Here is a 25571-nt window from a genome sequence, read left to right as displayed (position 1 = left end):
CTGTCCCTTGACTGACCCAAGTTTTGCTTTAAAGAGCTTTTCCAGTAAATCAGCAATTAATTGCAGAAACCTGTTTTACTTAAATGAAAATTTGAATTTGGTCTCCCTTAGTACATGTTGATATATTTCCACAAACTTAAGATATCATTAGGGAAATAATATCTATTCATGCATATATTCATTTATTTTATAATAGTGTAATGGTTTGGAATGTATAACTAAATCCCATTTTTGTCACTGTCATTGACCTTTCAGACCACAAAGTTGCATCATTTTAATCACAACCCAATTTCTCCTCCAAGTGTACAGAGGCTTAGCACTGCCTCTTGGTATGATTTAACTGACACAGTCCTTTGGGTGTGGGTGTAATGTTGATTGGTGTTGTCTTTACTATGAATACAAACAATCAACAATCATGATATTTTACAGAATAGTGAAAATCTAAAGCTGTAGTAGGAAAAACAATCAGACACAAATCAATCAAATATACATGTTAAAAAATACAATTAAAATCTATAGCCATATTGTGTCATTGACTTTTAAACAAAACTCACCCTATCTTTTCATGAATAGGAGAATAAGGAAATGCACCCAACTAATTATTTTTAATTTAATTATGCATCTGGATGAAATCTGATGCAAGGATTAATCACAATGCCTAATCCATCCACTAAATTTATCTAAATTCAAGAAAGGATTGTATCTAGGCAGAATATTCTTTATATTACCCACAGAAATCTATTTCAAAAATATAAATGAAGTTTGGCAAAATTTATCTGACTGTAGGACACCTTATATGTTAAGTATAGGAAGTCATATTGATTACTTGTATACAAATAGTAGCTGATCATGATTCAAAGTTGATTTGTATGCTACAGAAATTACCTTTTTTATCTTTTTCACCCAAGGGTAAAAACTGCTGCATGACCTAATCTGGTATACTCTGCACAGTAATTGGTGGAGGTATTGGATACAAGTTGTAGCAATTGATAATAAATGAGGTGTCACGGTTAGAGTAGAGCAAATTAGCTAAAGACACAGCAAAGTACAGAAGTGTTAACTGTTTAAAGAGAGAAATAGAACAATATGTTCATTCAAGAAGCAACAATAGTCAGGTTATTTACCTTAGAAGGGAAAAATACACTAATTGAGAGTACAATCCTGCACTTTTTACTCAAGCAATATTGTCATTAGCTTTAATGGGTGTTTTCCCTGCATAAGGACTGCAGAATCAGACTTAAACATGAAGGCTACAATTTCATATGCATGAAGTCAGGAACTGAGGAAGTAGAGGTACTCACAATAACATTAACTTGATAGTATAATGTAAAATATTTTAATTACCCATTTGCAAATCAGGACATAATAGTCTGAGGTGCTGAGCATCCTCTGCTTCAGCTCAAGTTAAGAGGAGATGCAGGTACTCAGCATTTCTGAAAATACAACTCTTAATGTATGCTGGAGAACCGAATCCACGCAAAACATAGGGCCTACTTGTGCAACTCTGAGCACTTACACGAACAACACTAACGATAATGAAACTACTTGTATGAGTAAGTACTATGCATATTGAGTAAAGTTTGGAGAAATGCCTCCAATAATTACTGCACCCAAAATAGTGGTTTCCCATCATTAGCAAAGTTTTAGTAATAGGGCCCTGCACTGATGTCTAAGACTTCTAAGACTTCTGTACTTCTACAAAATATTCTTCAGAACATTTACCTATATCAAGTGCTATCATAAATCATTAAAACTGAATGACACACATTAAATCAATGCTTAAAGTATATTTGGGAAGCTATGTTCTAGCTTTATTTCTTTTTAAATGATTGTGTGTAGACTCACTAATTCACTAAGACCTACCCTAGGAAATTAGGTCGGTATAACTACGTCGCTCAGGGTGTGAAAAATCCACACCCTGGAGTGATGCAGTTAAATCAACTTAAACAACCAGTGTAGACAGTATTAGGCCAACGGGAGATTCTTCCATCAACATAGCTACCACGTCTCAGGGAAGTGGACTGCTTACATTGATGGGAGAACCTTTCCAACTGGTGTAGGGAGCGTCTTCACTGACATGCTCCAGCAGCACAGCTGCAGCGGTGCTGTACTGCTGTAGAATTTGAAGTGTAGACAAGCCCAAAGAATCACTCAGTAAAGAATTCACTGTACACATGGTACACTATAAAGGTTTTGGAAAATATTCAGCACCAATATATAACTATATGATTGAAACTGTATTAAATGTAGTTTCATAGTTTATCAATGAATGTAGTGGACCAGATCTACAGCAGGTGTAAACCAGTGTAACTCCATTGAAGACAATGGATCTATTCCAATTTTCTCCACTCAGGATCTGGCCCAGTATGTCTCACTGAAATAATTTTTTAAAAAATTATTAAGCAAAGTACAGCACATATAAGGTATTGATTTTTATCATTGATTTTGTGCTGGCATTTGGAGTCATGCCTCAAAAAACTTGCACACTTTATGTATTTACAGCTGTCTGTTGGTAAAGGGTCATTCATTAACTGAAAATAAAACATGTTTCTGAAGCTTATAAAAAGCAGCATTTGTATAGACTAGATTCAAAAACATCTTAGAATAAAGAGAAAATGTATTTTTAAATCACTCAAATAAAAAGAGAATTGTGTTTTCTAAAATATGCTTTCTTTAACTCATCACACTAATAAGGCAGAAACAGATTATGCTTCTCTCTCAGAACAACTGTTCCACAGACAGAGAGCAAAGATCAATGATGAGTCATCATCTCATAAAGAACTATCTCCAGTGACAAAATAGGGTGTATTGTTTGTTTAGCAGTTCGGCTTAATTATGTATCTAGGAAAATTTTGATTGCCTGCCATTTTCTGTTCTCTAATCAACCAAATCCATCAATCCATTCATGATGGTGGCATCCTCTTTGTGTTGACTGAAGGGTGATCAGAGCCAACCTAAGTCACAGGTCCAGTAGCAGACAAATCCACCCTCTGACATTTTTAGTAGAATGATTAATTCCAAACTGTACACTAAACTACAAACTTCATTCAGAAATATTACATTCCAATGTAATAATAAATCATTGGCCCTTCTCCTAAACATTATCCACTATAAAAAGTCAAAATCACTACACACATTTACATAAACTAATCAGCCCAATCTAGGTCGAGATGGGGGCCTATGTTTAAGGTGACCATATTTCCCTATGCTGAATACGGGACACCTAGTAAAATTACTCAGATTCAAGTGAGTTCAACGGCAATCAATCATACAAACGTTCAAATCTGACTGAGCCCCTGTTAAAAAGAAATACTGCGTAGTTGGATTCTTTTTATTTACCTTCTTATCTTTAAGGCTTTAGGATTCAGACGGGGATGGGTGACACACACACCCTTACCCCACCACACACATGGGGAGGGGTGACACACATACACTCCCGTACACCTCTCTCTCATGGGGGGGTGACTGACCAACACGACCTTCCCTGCCCGGAGCTCTCCACCTTCCATGCCTGGCTGGCCCTCCAGGACAGACCCGCCTCTCCTAGTACCCGGCACCATGTCCTCCTGAGACAACATATGGGGGGGGGCATGCAGGGTCACATGCCCCCCCAGATCTCTGACAGGGCTCACACCGGAATGTGGCCAGTAGCAGCCTTTCAGCACTGTGTGGGAGGGAAGGGATGGGAGCTGCTTCCAGACACAAAGGAAGAGGGTGCAGGGAAGGGATGGACTAGCCTGTGTCTTTGCAGAGCTCATCTCTTCCCCTGTCCCACACTGCTCCTGTGTGGCTGGAAGCAGCTTGTCCCTTCCTGCCCACATAGTGTCAAAAGGCAGCTAACACCTCCTGGCTGACATAACCCAGCAGCCTCCTGCCCCCGGCTACAGTGCGGGCAGGAAGGGGTTAAGCCCTAAGGATGCATTGTGCACCCGGACCCAGGAAACCTGACAGCAGGGGCTTCAGTGAACCTGGCTCAGCAGAGGATGCTGCCTAGGGGACGGAGCAGCCCTGCCCTTCCTTGTGGGCAGGACCCGGGGATGGGGGGCTGAAGAGGGTGCTAAGCCCCTGCCCCAGGGGGCTGCTGTGGAGCCTGCAGGTTCGGGGTGTGAACAGGCTGGAAATCGCTTTCCCCCCCACACTCCAGAGCTTAGCTGAGGGGCAGAGAGGCTTCCCCATGCCAGCGCTGTCACTGATGCCAACATGTGGAACAATACAGCTATCTCTGAGCACTTTGTTGAAAGGAAGGAAGAATGAAAGAATAAGGAAAAAAAGAAAGTTGCCCCTCACCCTCAGAGCAAATATTTTCCTCTTCCACTGCCTAGAGTGCCTTTCAGTTGAATGCAGCAGCCAAAACAGGTGGTAGATATATTCTGTAACGTTTAGTGCATACTAGATTCTGTGTCTGCCTTCTAGGTCTTTTTGTTCTGAGACGAGTGACAATGGATAAAGCCACAGCTGTTGCAGGAGGTAGAAGATAATTAAATATACAAATCATCATCTTAACTACTCTGTAAATATGAATTGTGAGGCTGAGTATCTTTATTCCCATTTCATAGTTGTGAAAATTGAGGTACCGAGAATGCAGCGTAAGTTCATCAGAAGAACCAGAAAGGTTCATAAACCTGTTCTGAGTTTCAAACTGGGCCAATCTGTAGTTTCACAGTTAAATCTAACAAAATTTAGGAGATGTGAATGAACTGCACTTAGAATTTTGGGGATTTATCAGAACCCAAAATTCAAACTGAAACTCTGAGGCTATGAACCTCTTTAAATTAGGCCTGAAGAAAATACTTGTAAGAACTCTTACTAACAGAGAATACCAAGTTTTAGGTTACTCTTTCCAGCTCTGCTTTTCTTTTGAATCAATGTAACAGTCACCACTGGAGCTATGTATGTCAGGGACATTTTGTGCATTGTGCATCTCATAAGGCTTTTCATGAATAACAGGGAATATTTAAACTACACTTTTGTGACAACCACGTTTTATTAATCCCATACTCACAGTATTAGACAGCAGTTCAAAAGGTTTTCTTTGAATTAAAAAGAGTTAATATTTGGCACATAGATCATTTCTGAGTCAAGCTTGAGACAGATTATTTCTATACTATTTTAACATATTTGTCTTCCAATTTTAGAAATATTTGAGGAAGATTATTCAGAGCCAGATACTGCCCATGATCCAGCCCTTTTGCACCACTCAGGCAATGCAAAGAGGACAGAAAGATGCCCTAACCCTTGGAGGATTCCTTCAGCATAGCAGAATTTATGGCTGACATAATTTGTTCTACCCCACCATCTCTGGCATAGGCACACCAGGGGCAGGAGGAGGTGTGTCCAGAGCGTACTGTACTTTGGCAATTCCCAGCTAATGTAAGTTGGCTCTTGGGGACTTTTATAAGCTGACACAAATTGTAGAAGCTTCCTGTAGCCCTGAGAAATCAGGGGAGTGCAAAGCTGGCATACAGACACCTTTGTCTCCACCGCCCCGCAACCTATTGGACCCTGCAATAACCAGAGGTCATCTGGCTCTGAGGACGTTTCAATGCTTCTTAATCGAATTGGATGAAACACTCATAGTGAATATGTTTCTTAATGCAATTTTTCAAGTTTACTGAGTTTCCATTAAACAGGAGCAATTTTATCAGATTTCACACATTTCTTTCACTGTCTGGATGTTTTCAAAAATATGGAGAAGTTGTTTTGCTTGAACATTCACATTTAGGAATTTTGAAAAAGTTGCCAGAAAAGAAGGTGTTCCCTAACATATGAATACAGGGCTAGGAGGCACGTAGGTTGAGCAGTTTTCACAATTATTCCTTGGTATTAAATATTCTTTACACATATATAAAACATTATAAATAGCATTGATTATGTTGCCCTAATGCAAGAAGAAAGTGCCATTATTCCCATTATACATTTGAATACACACAGCCTCAGAAAGGCTAAGTTACTTGCCCAAACTGACACAACCAATTGCACAGCCAAGGTCTTCTTATTCCCTTGTCCTATACTTCATCCACTAGATCAGAATTCTCCTCTCCCTCTAAATAACATACTTTACCTTGCTGTGCCACACATCTTAAATATATTTTCAATTTTTATCCGTGGAAAGTAATTTACACCATTTTACATAATGGAAAGCTGATATTCGAAGAAGTTAAGCAAAATGGCATACATTTCACCCAGCTCATTACACATGGTAACTGAACAAAAATACTAGCTTCAAAACATAGAACAGAAAAAAAATGCTGTTATAATATTATTTCTACTCTATAATTATCTTTTTAAACGCAATATATGTTATACTCAATACTCACTTTTAGGTAGTTTGCTGTTTGTCATAATGGAAAGAATCCAAGTTTTCTTAATATCAGTAAAATTTAGTATCCTCTCGCTAGGGATATTACTATATCCCGCTTGGTCCTTCAGCCCATACACACAGAAGTTGTTTGTTGGGTTCAAGGTTTACTCATTGTGTGTGCCTTAAGTGTAATCCTTGGGGCAAAGCAGAATAGATGAAAAGATCATTTACAGTTGGATCTTTGGCAATTGGATAACTTTGTTTCTTGTGTTATTTCACCCATCATAAAGATTAACTTTATAAACTGTGATACTGAAAAAATATTCTAAAATTAAACTGTCAAGGGACTGAATAAAACATTTTTATTTTGTGAAGAGAACAAGTCACACAAGTCTTCTGTTTGTCTATAGCTGGCCTAATCACATGCCAACAATCTCTAGAATCCATTAATATACTTTTTTTGTCAATGCAACTCTTGCTAGGGAGGGTAAACCTTAGCCTATGTAAAATGTGTTATTGATTTTAATCAATACACCACTCAAGCCTGAAGATGGATTTTTCTGCAATGAAAATGTAACAGAATGGACATAAAAAATGTGTATTGGTGCCCTCTACCCTCTTCAGAAGCAACTGACATTTTGACCGTTCTATCACCATGAATAATGCACTCTCCTGAAACCATTTTCAAACTGCACAAGGCAGGCAGTGGAGCTGGATGGATTTCATTGCAAAAATGGCTCCCTAGACACCTATATTCATGGTCACTATATTAATCTCTCGCTCACTCATTCACAAAGACATGTGTGTCCATATAGCAGCAATAGACACTCCATAGTTAAGATTGAAACTAGCTCCCCATTATAAGTCCAAACAACCCCCCTCCCCCCTCCCAAAAAAGCATCACCCATTAAATTTCATGTGCATAAGTTATGAAGGTGGAGCCTCAGCTTCTGTAAATCAATGTAGCTACAATTAAATGCATAGAGATACGCTGATTTACACCAGCTCACAATGGTGTTTTAAAATGTCTCATAGCCTTGACTTTTGAACATTTTCCTAATATAGATTTACCTTAACTTCAAAATGGGTTGGTCAACAAATGTATACAAGCTATGCTGGCCTTGTTAAAGAGAAGTGCCTTTTAGTATTTGTTGTTGTTTTGCGGCGGTAATGGAAAAATTACACGGATACCTAAACACTTATATAAAAGGGGCATATGGAGATGTCACAAGGTGGCAGAGAAAGGCAGAGAGTTCTTTATCATCTTAAACTTTAAATACTTAAACTGTGCTAAATATAAAACTTTAAAACATCAAGGGCCTGTTTCTCCATTGTGTAGCACAAGTATAAAAATGGAGTAACTCCATTGATTTCAACCCCAGTTTTCATTGTGCACAAAAGTTTCTCCCTCACAACTTCCATTTACCCCACTTTCCCCTATCTCTGTAACCCACACAAGTATTACCCAACTACACACAACACTCCTATGGACTTACTCGGGTCTTTCAATACCCGACAGATCAGACTGGACCTTCTGCCACCAAAGACCCCCAATAGAAATGAACTGGGCTCATATCTTGTTTCACTCTAGAAGATGTTCACTGTAATACTGTGTAGTAGAGGTTAACAGCAATGCATGGCTAAGTTACAATAATGAAACACAACTGTCAATTTCCTGATTTTGTGTTAAAATCATCTCAAATTTGTTGCAGTAACATAGTATTCCATGTACATCCCTTGTTTTGCTTTTTAAGTAAAGATAAAAATGGGTGTCAATCTTTGCTTGAAAGTGTAATCACTATCACTTTGAGCCAAAACTGCTTCAAGGAAATAGACTCATAAGAGTCACCACCAATGAATGAATGCAGAAACAATGTTGCTGCACCAGATTTCCTTCAGTAAGCCAGCAGATGGCGCCTAAGTGCAAGCAGCCAAGCCCTGGTGGATCAAGGACCTAGAGGGGCAAGAAGTTAGAGGATTTCATGATAGTTGGGAGGAGCTAAGGTGACCAAATAGCAAGTGTGAAAAATCTGGACGGGGGGGAGAGGGGAATTGGTATAAGAAAAAGCCCCAAATATCGGAACTGTCCCTATAAAATCGGGACATTTGCTCACCCTAGAAAGGAGCTGGAGGGTGAGCGTTATTTTGCCTGCAGTGTGTGTGGTGGGGCTCTATGGAAGGAAGAGCTGTGGGAGCGGATGTGCATGAGCAAGGGGAAAGGACTGTATTGGACACAGTTAGGCTGAGGATGGGGGTGAGCACTTTGAATTGAGGTTCACATGTGTCCCAATGGTGAAGGCTGAGTAGCTGAAGAGCAGCGACTCCACCAGACTCGGGGTTCAGACTGAGCAGCAATCAGAGACACAGCTACCTCACCAGCCAACCACATTTCAGCTCTGTGTGCATCAACTATGGGATTAGAAGCCTGAGGGGGGCGGTAGGTAGGGGTGTAATGTTGCACTCCATATGTTTATGGAAATATGTTTATAAGTGTAAATAGATGTAACTGGAATATGCTTTATGCAAAAGGTCTCCTGTAAGGTATCATTACAAAGCATATAATCTACTGAGTGTGTTCATCCTATTTGTATGACTATATCATTCTTATATCTGAAATTAGGAGTATGAAATATAATTCCGAGGTCCTATTGTAGTTATGCAAAGTGTGGGCCATTAATGGTGGTTTGGAATCTTGAAGGCCCCCATTAACTAGGAAAATTGGTTGTAGATGGCTCTGTTTACTTGTAAGCCTTCCTATATACATGTGTGCCAGTGAGTGGGTAATGAAGTCTCACAGGACATGTGAACATGTTACATGATACTGGAATCCATCTTTAACCTGGGTCCTTTCCCATTTAGAAGGAGGGGGAATCCCAAAGAGAGATGAAGGATTCCTGCCTTGTGCCAAAGCTATAAAAGGGGATGGAGCAGAACAAAGGGGTCCCAGTCACATGGAATCCCCTGCTTTTCACCTAAGATGCCTCCTGGAACTAACAAGAACTGTACCAGGGGAAAGGATTGGACCCAGACTAAGAAGGAGTCTATTCCGTAAAAGAAACTTATTGGAACATCTCTGAGGGTGAGATTTACTTGTATTCAGTTTCTTAGTGTATTAGGCTTAGACCTGCATGTTTTTGCTTTATTTTACTTGGTGACTTACTTTGTTCTGTCTGTTATTACTTGAAACCACTTAAATCCTACTTTTTATACTTAATAAAATCACTTTTGTTTATTAACTAACCCAGAGTAAGTGATCAATACCTGGGGGAGCAAACAGCTGTGCATATCTCTATTAGTGTTATAGAGGGCGGAAAATTTATGAGTTTACCTTGTATAAACTTTATAGAGAGTAAAATGGATTTATTTGGGTTTTGGATCCCATTGGGAGCTGGGTGTCTGGGTGCTGTAGACAGGAAACCTGCTAATATGAAGAACAGGCAGAGGCTACTAAAGCAAGCTTCACCATAATGGCTGCCACTCCTACCATCTCCTGGGACCCCAGGGCCTTCATCATCCTAATTCTGAGAAATGTCCTAGTCTGACCAGAAAGTGAACCAACCTCTACCAGCTCCATCTGAATCACAAATACCATGTGAGATAAAATGGGATCAGATTTTAACAACATCAGCAACAACCACAGCTCCAGGTCATCTCAACTAACTTCTTATTTGACCCCAAAGAACAGTTATTACCATCTTTGATAAAATCCAAGAGAATCTCAGACAAGGGTTTTTTTCTTTCTAAAACTTTCTCCAGCTAAAGGGAATAAAACAAAAATGTTGTTAAAACTAAAACCTTACTTTATACTTTATATTTCAAATGCTTTCACTCTTTTTCTTTCTTTTCTGTATCTTTAATAATATTTTTAAAAAATTAATAGTCCTGAGCAAGCTAATGTTTTCGGACCCACATAAGCAAAAGGGGCAAATGCCCAGCCTGTGGAGGAATAGGTGCAGGCTTGCTACCTTAGTATATCTATCAGCACCTGTGCCCAGCACAAACAGGGCCGGTGCAAGGAAGTTTTGCACCCTAGGTGAAACTTCCACCTTGCGGCCCCCCCCAGCCCTGCAGCAGCTCCTCCCACCCCCCTGTGCCCCCCCCCACGGCAGCCTCCCCCCCTCTGCCCTGAGGTGTCCCCCTGTGGCAGCTTCCCCCCGGGGACCCGTGCAGCAGCTCCCCACCCCAGCTCACCTCTGCTCTGCCGCCGCCCCCGCTCTAATTCTCCTCCCCTCCCAGGCTTGTGGCGCCAAACAGCTGATTGGCGCCACAAGCCTGGGAGGCGGGAGAAGTGGAGCAGCGATGGCGTGCTCGGGGAGGGGGCGTAGCAGAGATGAGCTGGGGTGGGGAGCCCTGCGGCAGCTCCCCACCCCGCCCTGAGGCACACCCCCCTCCACAGTAGCTCCCCCCCAGCCCGGGGAGCCATGCGGCAGCTCCCCACCCCAGCTCACCTCTGCTCTGCCTCCTCTCCGAGCACTCCACCCCCGCTCTAATTCTCTTCCCCTCCCAGGCTTGCGGCGCCAAACAGCTGATTGGCACCGCCAGCCTGGGAGGTGGGAGAAGTGGAGTGGCCGCTGCGCTGGGAGAGGGAGTCTGAGCAGCACATGTCAGCGAGCCGCTGGCAGCCCAGCCCAGGAACACTGTAAAAAAAAAAATTGGAGGCACCGCTTTTTGGAGCCCCCAAATCTTGGTGCCCTAGGCAACCGCCTAGTTTGCCTTAATGGTAGCACCGGCCCTGCCAGCACACACAGGGGGGCATGGGTGGGGGGAGGGAGTTGTAACTAATACATACATACATATATATATAGCACAACACGCAGCACTGTTTCTCACAGGAATTACAATGCTATGCTGGCAGTTGGAGAAAACCTCATGGGGTGGTGGGTGAGTATAACATTTCCCTTTATTCAGGATAAATAGAAAAAAACAGTGAAGCTCTTTTCTGGAGTAAAATAGCTGAAACAATAGGAGTCACCATCCAGAGCACAGGCCATGCGCAAGGCTTGTCAGGAATCTGAACTATGTGGGCAGATGAGTTTCACTGGGGGCTTGAATGCAAACACGGGACTAGGCATTGTTAGAGGGAGCTGTGTGTGGGTGGCAGAGAAGCAGCAGAAACACCAAGAAGCAGACAAAGAAAGCAGAAAGAAGCCCCAGGGACAACCAGCAGTTTGATCCTGAGAAAAAAGCTAAGAGAGAAAGCTTTTGGGCAGAGTGCTGGCTGAAAAGAAGCTTTTAGAACTCTGAACAAAAAAACTGTCTCCCATTGTTTGATTTCTACTGTGTTCAGGGAAACAAGACTTTGTGTGAACTGTTTGTAAATAATTAGGATTGCATCAATACAATGCCTGACTCCATCATCAATTTCTCCTCCTAACAGAAACAACCTGCAAGACTCCAAATATTGGCAAATTGCTTGGTTCAAAAAGGTAAAAATAACTTTATTGCACTTTACAATAGCTTAATTTTTAAAGCATTCTTCCAGTGACTTTTCCATCCTATTATATATACATAATATCACTATGATCCAAACTATTAAAATGTATGTTTGGGTTTCAACAATAAGACAGGGAAGAAATCTTGTGGGGGGATTTAGCACATGGTCACACAAGCTTTTCACATTAGTAAAAAGTTCAGTGAAAGCATCATTATTTTTATTTTATTATTGTTTCTCTTGAATAATAGCTAATACAACATTTTGGTTTGATTTATTTTGCAGCATGGCTTTATTTTAAAATTCAGTCTCGATTCTGGGAAATACTAACTATTCCTGCCAAACAAATTTGCATAGAAGTTTAGATTGCCAGGTGGCTATATATACCAGCCAATTCTGACAATAATCTCAAAAGATCTCACCAGCAATTCAAGGCTGAGCTTGGTTAGAAATTGGATGGGTTGGGTTGGACTGGGTTGATTTAGTAGAGGTCACTCTTTCTTCTGAATAACTACCAAAGACATTCTTCAATGCAAAGTTAGAGACCATACTATCGTTGGAGAAACTAACTTTCAGAGGAGTTTTAAAACCACTGATATTATTCAGGTGGATAGTTATTCTTCACTTCTTTCCCTCAAGTGTTGTGTAGTTCTGTAATCTGCTAAATAGTAACCATGTTCCATCCTAGAAAGAGTGGTGATTTGTGTGAACTTTAATTATGTGATCAAATATGACACATGCTTACTACAGTTACATCTTAAAAAATCTGCAGCAGGGAGCATCTCTCCTGTGCATTTTAGGAGGTTTGCAGGAGAGATCTCCACATCTAGGAACTGAAATTAGTTCACAGCTGAGGATACTATTTTTCTGTCTTTCCAACAGCAGAATTTCTAAGGTATGCAGGCACAAGGCTCCCTTCATTACACCTTACAATGTGTAGGAGCCCTTCCCCTCTCTTTCCAATTAATGAGCTCTTGAGGAGTTCTCATTACATTCCCAGATATCCTGACCAATTTGCAGCTTGACTGGACTTCACTATGCAGCTAAAGTCATGCATAAACAGGAAATTGCATGGGGCAGCAGCCAGGAACCCGGGCATGTGGGGCAGCAGCCGGGACCCTGCGCATGCGGGGTGGCAGCCGGGACCCCGGGCACGCGGGGCGGCAGTGGAGTTTAAACATTAACTGAAACCGTTAAGCATCAAGCTTATCGGTTAATCGGAAAAACTTTTACATCCCTATTCACATTATGAACACTGGGGAACAATGCAAACTGTTATGCAGTCTTATCTAGCTATCACTATAGCACTCCCTATATATGCAAGCCTTATATATTGTAGGGAGTGCTATAGTGCTATATATAGGATTTCAAAGCACTTTGGGATCCTTTGGAGGGAAAGTAGATACAGTATATAAATGAAAGATATTTTTAAGCCAGACATAAAAACTTACATAATGCCCTTCTGTGAATTCATATTTCACAAAAACATCTATGTAACAAATGTTTGTGCTTTATTCTCAAGCACAAGCAATTTATTATAGGTACAGTACACGTATCAACTGAAATTTGGGTACATATAATTTTCCTTTTATATTAGTCTCTGAAAGCCACAACATTTGCTGCTGACTAATGACAATTTTAGCCCATCCAGGATAACAAAATCTTTACTTATATTTCTCAGCTCCTCCAGTAGCTTCTGCTAGCTGTTCTATTACTGAATGTATAACTACTTCCACTCAAAATCAGCTCATTATTTAAAAATCTAAATTAGTTACATGTCTACTTAAACCTTTACCTACAAAATTTCTGTATGATTTTTCTGCAGACTTCACTCTGGTAATTTCACGATTTGTTAACTTGTCTTTGATGTCTGTTTCTGTTCCATCTGCTTTGAAATCTGGTGTTATTATTCTATTAATAAAGAAAGCCACTTTTTTTAAAGGTTGAACTGAGCTCAAAGGTATTACAGAACGCAATAGCATGTTTAAAGATGTTTTTCATTATTACTTTGGTGTTCATATCTCCACATACAATGGTTTCTCAACATTTTTATTAGAAGTTTACTATTTGGCTGTAAAACTATATTTTGGGTTGAATCTTCATATTTAAGCCCTAGAAGCATTTTTTATAAAAATCCGCTTGGAGTTTTTTAATTTAATTTGGCTTTGATTCAAATCTCAGTGATTTTTGGACTGCAGAAAATTATTGGAGACTCTGACACTTGACACTAATCTCAATAACTTGGGTAACATTGTTTCTATTTGGTAGCAGTAGAATATCATTTTTTATATCCCTCTCAGAATTTCTGAGTCTGTCCAGCATCACTTTCATATACAGCTAGCAACCTGCTATCATGACCTGACTTATCAAGAACTTACATACTTAAGACTTTCTCAAGAACTCAAAAAAATAGAGAAGGGTTCTTATCCTGCAGAGATACAGGTCTTTTCTTGATGTTTGTCACTCAGGGACAGATACATTGTTGCAGAATTATCAGATACTTTGCTCTACATTGCATATTATTGACAGGGAGATAGAGGCAAATATGACTCTCCTCACTCATGCAAATCTTCTTAGGATAGGCGCAATGTGCCTCAGGTGGAACTTGACCAAAATAAGGATGTAATAATTGTGCATTAAGAAGGCCATGACCATGAGATTTCATAGGAAGTCTTAAAAAAGTAAAAATTACAGAACACATTTTTTGTCATAATTGCACCTACAAAAATGGTGCACATGAGCACGCACAGAGGTGACTGTGTATACAATATCTGCATTTTTGCATGCAAAATAGGCAATTGCACAAGGAAAATAATATTTGCGCACATGAGTAACGATAGTTATATACATAATTTCTTTTAAAGAAATAGTCATCATTATGTCATGTGAATATATGATACTCTAGAATTCGTAACACTTATAGTAGACTGTAAGTTCTTTGAAGCTGTTCTGTCACATATTTGTATGGCACCTACCACAATGGAGCTCTGATCCATAACTGGGGCTCCTAGGTGCTACTGCAATATAAATAACTGTAAGCAGAGTCAGGATGAGCTCTACCCTGACATCTGGTGGTGAATTATGGCGAGTGTGGAAAAGAACTCCAGGGGCTGATCTTGTTTGCATAGGCACACCCACTCGCCTGGCATGAAACAACAGCAACTCAAAGTGGTTACTTTGGCTGGTGTGGGATCCCCAGTTTTCTCTGTTATTGGGGCAGGAAGAATAAAGTTTTGTTACCCTGATTCTGTGAATCAAGGCCAGTGGAACTGTTGTATGACAGAAGGACTCACCATTACCTAAGTAGCACTTGCTTGACAAGGGGCATGGGTTACAAAACCCAGTGAATTGAGAGGGGGGGGGGGAGGGAGGATGGATGGATGGATGGATGGGTGGGTGGGTGGGTGGGGGGGGACCTGTACCTGATGGTGTGTGTGCCCCCCGAGGGTTTGAAACACCGATTGCACTACCTCCTCTCTCCACGGTTGAATGTCAGAGCTAACTTTGATTCCATTAGTAGTCTAGTTACAGGCTGCTGAGCTGTATTCACTTTGGGCCAATTGTGCACTAGCACTGAGGCTCCCTACTATGAGCTGAAATTGCTAAGAGATGAAATCACAAAAGAGCTAAAGTTATTAAGAGCTGAGATCACTGAGTGCTGTGTTAACTAGTGGGGGAGCCTGAAGCTATATTGCTAAGCAGCTGGCGGAGCAATTTGTGGGGATGACTGGAGGAGCAGCGAGCAGCGCGGAGCCTTGCGGGGCTGGTTGGAGCGGCCCAAGGAATGGGGAGCGGAGCTGTTTGCGGGGACGGCTGAAGCGGCTCACAGGTTGGTGAGTGGAGTGGAGCAGTTTGTGGGACGGCAGGAAGTGGACTGGCTTGTGGTGAAGGCTGTGGCGGAACCCCATGGAGAGATGGCCAGCCGGCCTCGGATCACGTAAGGTGCCCCTTAACACCCTGCGTGCCCCCCCCCTTTTACTCTGGGGCTGCACTGACCAGGGACAGAGACCTTGGGGTCTGTTGGACTTTTGGGACTCTGGGTGATTTTTGGGTTGCTAGATTCAAGAACCAAAGGGAAAGGACACAGCCCAATTTGCTGGGGTGGGTTTTTTGCTCATGGTTTGTGTTATGAATCCTGTTTGTGGTGTTTTTCCAATTTAATGCTGATGTCGTTTACCTCATGTTATTAAACATTTTCTGCTACACTCAGACTCCGTGCTTGCGAGAGGGGAAGTATTGACTCTTAGAGGCACCCAGGGGGTGGTATGTAATTGTCCCAGGTAACTGGGTGGGGGCTCGAGCCGGTTTTGCATTGCGTTATTGAAACGGAACCCCTAGATACAGAACTTGTTGCTGCCAACTTAGATGGGCAGAAGGGTTACATAAATAAAAATAATCATTGATAGTAAAAAGTCTGTGGTGTCATGAAGCTTAATTAATGTTTGCAAAGGCTTTGGAATTCTTAGACGAAAGGGGCTGTGCACAGTAGGCACCTATACAAACTTAGCATTTGCTACTCTACTGTTAGTACAGTATCATGGCATATCCTACTCTAAGTACAGGCTAAGATACCTTAGCAGGTGAATGTTGAGTGTTTAACAAAACAAGTATACAACTAAATTATATTATTATATTATTAACTGTAATCATATAATGATTTATATTTATATTTTATATTTTAAAGTGCTACAGTGCTGTCCAAAAATTGACTCATGTCTGCCCACTTGTGAGGTAGAGCAAAGATATATTGCCTCTATTAACAAATGGGGAAACTGAGGTACAGAGCAGCTAAGGTACTTCCAAATTCATGCAGTGATCCAAGAAATAAAGTCAGTATTAAAACACAGGCATTCCTGGCTTCGAATTGTCTACTCTATTCACTAACCCATGCTGCCTCCCAATGATATATATATAATCATGTGATATAAAGATGTCTTTTCATATATGGAAATACATTTAAGGTAATATTTACAATACTTATGGAATACATAAGGAATTGTATTTTAAAATGGCAAGCAGTTTATTTGATAAAATCCCACGTAAAAATAACATTAAGGATCTGTAACAACCTTTCAAATGTTAGGAAACTTACTATTATATATTCAAATTTCATATAGTTAAGAAACATAAGACTTCACATTCAGCCCACCTTAAAGTACCTAGATAATGCCTCAAGAATTTACCATTAATACTGCATTTTTCTCCTTCTGTGAATTTGTCTTCAATGTTTAAAGTAACATTGTCAACACAAAAGTCAAGCAGTCTTAAAATTTTCTTTCCATATTTTGCAAATACAAACACAAAACAATTTGACCATACATAATTATTGCACTGCACTCCATACTCAGATCACACTCCAATGGGATTTTTGCATGATACCTGGCTCCAGGCTTCAAATAAAATGTCAAATACTTTGAGACTCGTGATAAAATCGCAAGAATTGGCAACACTGCATTATCTTCCTACCCTATAGTGAATTGTTCCCTTATACTGTAACTCACATGTCTCCGATCTAGATAACAAAATTTGGCCAGTGAATGGTCTATAAAAGTGGTTCTCAAACTTCTTTGTGTCTGTAGAAGTTTAAGCTTGTCTATTGATGCCTAGCCAACATCCGCCCCTCTCCAGCCACCCAGTTCTGAAGGCAAAGCGGAGAACAACAGTTGCTGGCCAGGTGCCCACCTCTGAAAACATTGCCACTGCCAGCAGCATCACAGAAGTAAGCGTGGCAGTGCCATACCACCCTTACTTCTCCACTGCTGCCGCCTGTAGAGCTGGGTGCTTGGCCAGCAGTCACTGCTCTCTGGCCACCCAGCTCCAAATGTGCACAGTAAGTTTTTCCCCCTAAAACTTCTCATGCTCCCTCCACCCTCCACCCCCCGAATACATTCCATGCCTCCCCAAGGTTTGAGAACCTCTGATTTACAGTTTGATTGCTACTGAAATTAATAAATTTAACTTTGAAAAGTAGCTGTTGCACATGTTATAAAGTTTTCACAAAGACTTTATAACTTCAGGTTCATAATATCTCTCTGAAAAGTGGCAAGGTAAATAACAGAGTAAATGTTCATAATCTTAGAAATTATCTGATGTGACATACCAAAAAAGATCTATCCTCCTGTCAGCTCATATTTTTATAGGATTTAGTATATTTTTCCTAATATTTTAGACTTCAATTCATAAAAAAGTTTTATTTTTCAAAGGGAAAATTTCTATACTCTTTTATTCCAATTTATACCACGTAATCTCATTGAAATCAGGGGTATAGCATGGAGTACAAATTCACTCAGAAAATAGAGATAGCCTAGTGCTGTAGACTCCGTGTGAAATTATGGCGCCACTGACGTCAGGGGTAAAACTCCTATTGATTTCAGTGGGGCTAGGTCTTTGGACAAAACATATATTAATCTTTTGTTCCTCGTTTTTCTCTCTGTTAAATGCAGATGATAACATTATCTACCTCTCAGAGGGATTGTGACTACTGTTTGTTAGGAACTCAAAACCTACAGCAGAGCATTCCATAAAAGTTTATAAATAAATCAAATTTTATAATGTTTGATTATATGTATATCATATCTCACAGCTTGTTGTAAAGATTGCAGTATATATGGTCAGTATGGCTACATATATGATTTATATATTATATACAGAAATATGTTAAAATGACATTATTAAAATTGCAAAGTCAAGCACTCAAAAGTTATCAAATCCCAGTGTAACCTTAATTGCTCTCCTTGTGCATATGCATTACAATAGTCTTTATTTACATGATCACATGAGAAGAATGGTGAGATGCAGGAATCCTAGCTTTCATTCCAGGTCCTGGAGGGAAATGTGTTTTAGTGGTCACAGACTCTTCTGCCTGTTCCCCCCAAGCTTGATCCTTTCTGCTCTGTCCTCTCCGACTTGACCCTGTCTCAGTCCTGTCTCTCCCTCACCATGGCTCCTCATCCCAGTCCTAGTCTCCTAACCTAGCCAGTCCCACTCTCCACTCCTCAGGCTTCTGATGCCAGTTCCAGTCTCCTCACCCAGTCAGTCCCAGTTCCCCTCTTCCTGGCTTCTTGTGAAATCAATCTTTCTTCTCAGCCTCCAGTTAATTGCCCCCATTCTGCCTCTACTCCTTATCCCAGGCAACTCCCTGGGGTCCTTGTCCAATTTCATTTCCTTCCTCTGCAAGTTTCTTGTCCCACTCTCTTTCCCTGACAGTCCAAATTCTTCCCCCACACCATTGATCCTTGTCAGTCTCTGCTCCCCTCCACCTCTTCCCATCTGCCCTATTGGTACCAAGTCTCACTCTCTTGTCAGTCCCAGTCAGTCAGTCCCAGTCTCTTCCCCCTCCCCCCGACACCAACTCCCAGTATCAGTTTCCCTCTCTCTCAGCCAGGGACCAACCCCAGTTCCTCCTACACAGGACCTTTATCCAAATCTACTCCTCCCCAACTCCCCACTAATGGAGGTCTGGCTCTTGCCCTCTCTGCATTCAAATGAGGCAGCTTCCTACTGCTGACTGGACCCAGTATGGGGGGCATTAAGACCATCGAAGAGAGAGGTTCCCTGCTCTGAGTTCCAGTGGCTGGCTCTAGCCTGGTCTGCAGTAGTGCAGAGCTGCCATTGCAGCACAATTCTGCTGAGCACTGGCTGGAACATTGCTCAGTAAAATGGAATCTTCCTTGTTTTTAGCTGAGACGCTCTAGTAAGTCTCTATTTAGCACGTGAAAACTGATATTTTTCAAAGTCTTGTAATTTGGCTAAGTTTAGGTAAATTTTCATGGGAATAGCAAAACACATCCCTGTCAGAAAAGGACATCCTCTTGCCAAATTTCAAGTCCTTTCTCCAAAGACTGCAGGTGCTAGACTTTTTCACACAAAAAAAATCACCAGATTTTTTTAAAATGGGAAAAAAACGTATATTTTTCACTAGTCTCATTCTTGGAAATTAACCATTTCCATTTTGGCTGAAATGTTCCAGAACATTTCAGTCTGAGCCAGACACCTGGAAGTCCAAATAGTTAAAGGTTTGCAAAGTTCTAAGCAACTGAAAATGTTATCCCTTTTCACAGCATACCAAAGCCTGGTCTACATTGTGGGGGGGGGGGGGGGGGAAGAGAGAGTCGATCTGGGTTACGCAACTTCAGCTACATGAATAATGTAGCTGAAGTTGACATACTTAGATCTACTACCATGGTGTCTTCACAGCAGTAGGTCAACTGCTGACGCTCCCCCATCGACTCCGCCTACACTTCTCATTCCGGTGGAGTACTGGAGTCGACGGGAGAGAGCTTGGTGGCCAATTTATCACGTCTTCACTAGATGCGATAAATCGACCCCCACTGGATCGATCGCTCTGGAGTTAAGTGTAGACATGCCCTAATGTATGGTAGATTCCTTTCTATGGTGTTAATCATTATGATTTTTAGTAGATATTACTCTATGTTTTGTGAAGCTCTGTGCTTTGTCCCAATATGTATCTTACTTAATAGAGAACTGATCTCATAATATTAAATGATACCGGACTAAACACTCTTGAACCATCATCCTTTACTTTGTTTTATTGATTAGCAAATAGAACCCTACTCATACTGCACTTTTAGCATATTGGACAAAATTTGCACCATATCATTAACTAGCAGCAACAGCAGTACATATTTTTAATTAAATCTCATTTCTATTTTTCCATCTAGGGAACTACTGAGTCATCCAATATCATATTGTCTATTCTACTGAAATAGTATATTACACCATATTTGTATTCGAACCACATCCTACCATATTGGAAAATGGATGCTTGATCTTGTTCCCACTGCAATCAATAACAAAATTCTCATAGACTTTACGGGAAATAGCATCATCTGCTTAGATACTGTTATTTAGACACATGTACCACATTGTCTTTATGCTACAACAAAACAATGCACCATACTGGGGTAAGACTGACTGTTATGAGAAGGTATAATGGACATTATATTTTATTTATTTATTATATTTTGACATTTACAGTATGTAATACCATACTGAGAAATGACTGACAGCAAGCCATACTTGGTAGTGACTTCAGGCAAAATTCTGTTCTCAGTGCAAACCCAGAGTCAATTCATTGATGTCAAAGTGTTGCACAACTATAAATAAGAGCAGCATCTGACCCCTAAAGTCGATGTAATGGCAAAAGAATCACACACACTAAAATGAAATTTTACCAATTTTGTAAGTTTCAAATGCAGAGTACACTAGGATCTTTTGGGTCTAGTCTAACTCCCAATTCAAGTCAATGGAAAGAATGTAATTGTCCTCAGTGGGTCAGGGTATATTGCTAAAGGAAGAATATATTAAAACATTTTCAAACTAGAATTCATACAGTCAGGCATCTTAATCTATAGTAAATAGAACTGGTTAGAAAAATTCAACTTTTGAGAAAATGGAAAGTTTTTAGAAAAAATGTTTTCTGATTAGCTCCAACACTTAAGCATCTAAATATAAATAACTGGATTTTATTTAGAGGTGCTGACCACTGAAAGTTCCCACTGAGGTCAGTCTGAGCCGCAGGGGATTAACACCTCTGAAAATTGAGCTGCTTTTTTGTAAGTGCCTAATTATGGATTTACAGTGGATGCCTGGCTTTAGGCACCCTGGTAAAAAAAAATGTGGCCCAAGCTTATTGATACAGGTTTGTTAATGTTACTTCTTTAAACACGTTATAGTTACATTTGAGGCCATCTAACATGTTTCAGTTACAAACTCCACTGGCAATAATAGCACTTGATTTGAAATAAGTATAAATTTAACATCCCCCAAAATGCACTGCCATATCAGAAGTTGTGGCCTTTCAAAGTTTCAATCAAAAGTCCATATGTTCAAGGTGCCCATACCATTCCCCCAAGCTATAAAACATCTTTTCCAACAGCTCTGAAGGTAGTATAATATTATTTTTATGACCAAATGCTTGGTATAACTGATGATTATGGATGAAAGTTACATTTTAAAGTGAAATGGCAACTACTGTACTTAGCAATTTCCCTGCATTTTGAAATAAAAGTTGAAAGTTACAAAACAAGGCACAAAGTTGTAGAATAACTTGTAATGTGTTATTCTACAACACTGCTGATACTGCAGGGGGACATCAGGACTAAGGGCCTGACCCAAGGCCTACTGAAGTGAGTTTCCCCACTGACTTCAAAGTGCTTTGGATTGGATCAAATCTGTCTTTATCTTACTTACACGGGCAGTCACATAGATTTCAATAAGATCACTGACTTCAAAACAACTACTTGTATGTATAAAGCAGGTAGGATTTTGCCAATTCTATGTACCATACTGAATTACTGTCAATGAGATTTAGTAGTATAACATACCATTTAGGAAACAATTCAGCACTAACACCATTACACTATGGAGAATTTATTACTAATGAATATTATAAATATGGAGTTATGTATGAGACAACAGTCCATGTTTACATTGTAAGTGGAGAGAAATTATAAAATGAAAAAGTTTATTTAAATAATAATATTTTAACAAATTCACCAAAAGAAGTTACTAGTCTCTCAAACTTTTATTTAACAAGTGTGTGTGTGTATATGTGTGTGTGTGCACATATTATTATTAAAAAGATTGTTTGCTTAGGTCACGAACATTCCTTTTAGGCTTTCAGACCTGACCATTCTGCTCTGGACCAGTTCCACCAGCACCTGTTGGGCTAGATGTGAAAAACAAAAAAACTTCACTTACAGCCACATTCAACTTTTATTTTAAATACAACATCAGGAATTTTTTACCACTTCCAGTATAAAGGCTTACACCTGCAAACTTGCTACTGTAGGTTGCCTTTGTACCCGTTCAATGACTGCCCTATGGCCCCTTTATGCTAGATAGTCTGGTGCAAAGGGGTGATAGGACAGATGTAAGTCCCCTTTTCCCCCACTCAGGAAATACCCATTTTAGGTGTCTTCTAGGCTGAGTAGTGTCTCTACCAATATTGTGATCCCTCCTGCAGCAGTCCTACTATGCAGGAGGCATTCCAGATAGGGCTGGGCCTGAAGAGGAAGAGGCACATCAGCATGGGAGGAGGCATGGCTGTGGAATCCTTTCAGCCCAGCAGTTCTGCACCCCTGCAATGGCACATAAGGGGCCATTGCAACAGTGATGCAAGTTAGGACTGCCTAACTGCCTAACTGCAAATCTGGTCCCAACGTAACTCACAAAAATAGTCCTTAATTATGCCGGTACTACTACTGACTTGCATACTTAACAATGTAACCATATTTCATCTAAAAAACTAAAATATAAACCCAACCACCCTGGAAATTAGGTCTGTAAGCAGGGTTCTGCATACTGGGATTTTTTGTTTGTTTTATTGTGGATAATAAAAAGCGAAAGTTAAAAGCGAGGCTGCTGTGGCTGAAGTGCTGATGAAAGCCCCCCAGAGCTAAGGTGACAGAGAGGGTAATGACCCAGAAGGAAAGGTCACTAGGAGGGGATCTTATAAACATTCCATTATTTAAGCCTTAACTGAACCGCTGTTGAATTTTTCTCCATTTCAATTGCTGCCCTCCTCCTCCTTTTACTCCTCTCCCCTCTTCCATCCCTCTCCTATTGCTTCTTTTTCTTTCATCCTTCTGAGTTGTGCCGACGCCAGGGGAGAGGTCCAGAGCAGGAGGGAAGGTCCAGCAAGTCTGAAATAAAAAAAAATTACAAAGAAAAGATAAAATGGGTTCAGAAATGCAGTTAAATAAAACAACAATGTTTAATGCATTTTTCCCCTTCTGATAAATGGCACTTTTTAGGCAGTGAAAATAGTTCCTGCTGTAACTCTGTGGTTATGGTTAGTGTTACAAGATTCATTATTATTTTGTAGCAGTAATTTCTGAACCCATTTTAAAATTTCTGCTGTGGTATGCCATACCATACTGCTTACTGTCTTAGGCCCCAATTCACGAAAACATCCCATTTCGGGACAGCACTTAGGCTTTTTGTTCTAATTGCTGTCCTGAATCAGAGCATCAACACTTTTCTGCAAGCTTCTCTGCATAGGCAGACCCTTGCATCCACTTGGAGCCCTACTGATTATCACACAGGGGCAGCTTGCAGAATGGGGACCTTATGACATGTGATGGCAGAATTTGGCTCATATGTCATACTATTGCCTAGTACAGGGGTGGGCAAACTTTTTGGTCTAAGGGCTGCATCGGGTTTTGTAAATTGTATGGAGGGCCGGTTAGGGGAGGGGGTCATGGCCTGGCCCCCACCTCCTATCTGCCTCCCCCCACCCCCGGGACTCCTGCCCCATCCAACCCCCCCTGTTCCCTGACGGCCCCTCTGGGACCCCTGCCCCATCCACCCCTGCTCCCTGTCCCCTGACCGCCCCCGGACCCCTACCGCCCCACCCAACCCCTCCTCTCATTCCTGACAGCCCCTCCGGGACTCCTGCCCCATCCAACTGCCCCTTCTCCCTGTCCCCTGATTGCCCCCGGAACCCCTGCCCCTGACTGCCCCCTGCCGCCCCATCCAACCCCCCCCCCCTCCTTCCTGACTGCCCCCCCAGGACCCCTGCCCCCATTCATCCCCCTGTCGTCCCCTCCGACCACCATCCACACCCCCGCCCCCGACCACCACCCCGAACTCCTCTGTCCTATATCCAACCCCCCCACCTCCTGCCCCCTTACCGCGCTGCCTGGAGCACCGGTGGCTGGCAGCGCTACAGCCGCGCTGCCCAGCTGGAGCCAGGCTACGCCACTGCCACCACGCAGCACAGAGCACCGGATCAGGCTGGGCTCTGCAGCTGCACTGCCCCAGGAGCTCACAGCCCAGCCACCCAGAGCATTGCGCCGGCGGTGGAGTGAGTGAGCTGAAGCTGAGGGGGAGAGGGAACAGCAGGGGAGGGGCCGGGGGCGAGCCTTCCGGGCCAGGAGCTCAGGGCCTGGGCAGGACGGTCCAATGGGCCGCATGTGGCCCGCGGGCCGTAGTTTGCCCACCTCTGACCTAGTAGCTCAGTCAGCAGTTGTATACTTTCATATACTGGAAATGTATTATGCCACATGCTCCTTATATTCCAATGACAAACATTCTGTTTGTAACTAATGTATGATATTAGATGTGTTAGCAATAAATATATTAGCATGGTGTCCAGCCATGGTGCCTTAGGTGCATAATGCAAAAAAGGGGAGACAAGCCAGAGACTCCATGAATTCCACCAAGGACTTCATTATTACCAGGCTATTTTATGTAAGAGGTGCTCAGATACTACAATTTCAATAGGCAGTACAAAACCTTAAGGTGGATATATAGATACACTGTGAAGAATAAATATGAATGCCAAGTGCCTCCTAGTCTGCTGAAGTGTGTACATGATATTGTAACTATATACTCTATTGCTCTTAGGAAAGGGTTATGTGAATGTTTTACACTGTGAACTCCAACCTATGTCTCTTGAGTCTTATTAATCAATCAGATTTCTCACTTAATGCATACCATTTTAATATGGCTGTTATGTGCCTGCTGTTTTGGGAATTAACTCAGGACATACCATGTTTTGTACTTATTCATATCATACTGAACTATATACTTTACTAGCTTGATTCAGGTTTCCTCTTATAGTACTTTGGACTATACAGTCTAATTTAAATTACATAATTACATAATGGTGATGACAGCTGAAAAGTGTGGCCAACTCAGGCACCTTACAGGAATTTGCATTGCAGAATTCACAAAACTCTCCATAAATCCCAATCTGTTTACATAGTTTTATCACTCTTCTAAAATCCTACAAAAAAATGTTGCAGACACTCATACAGCAATTGCCAAACCCTTGCACTCAAACAGGACTCCATATTATCTATAAGCTATAAT

General features: G+C 41.2%; 1 protein-coding gene across 24 annotated transcripts in view; it reads right to left on the bottom strand.

The window, feature by feature from the left end:
• RALYL (RALY RNA binding protein like) overlaps positions 1-25571 on the bottom strand; it is a 598747-nt gene that overhangs the window by 562946 nt on the left and 10230 nt on the right. For 9 of the 24 annotated variants that reach the window (XM_008165316.4, XM_008165326.3, XM_008165319.3 and 6 more), the window contains exon 3: positions 23236-23398. The exons of the other annotated variants lie outside the window; for them this stretch is intronic. In XM_008165316.4, the coding sequence (XP_008163538.1) occupies positions 23236-23308 (73 nt within the window). In that variant the 5' untranslated portion in view covers positions 23309-23398. The remainder of the gene's footprint in view (positions 1-23235; positions 23399-25571) is intronic. 24 annotated transcript variants of the gene reach the window in all.

Source organism: Chrysemys picta, chromosome 2 (assembly GCF_011386835.1).
Source record: "Chrysemys picta bellii isolate R12L10 chromosome 2, ASM1138683v2, whole genome shotgun sequence".
NCBI classification, from domain to species: domain Eukaryota; kingdom Metazoa; phylum Chordata; order Testudines; family Emydidae; genus Chrysemys; species Chrysemys picta.
Note: the sequence above shows the minus strand (reverse complement) of the source record. Positions and strands in the feature narration are given on the sequence as shown.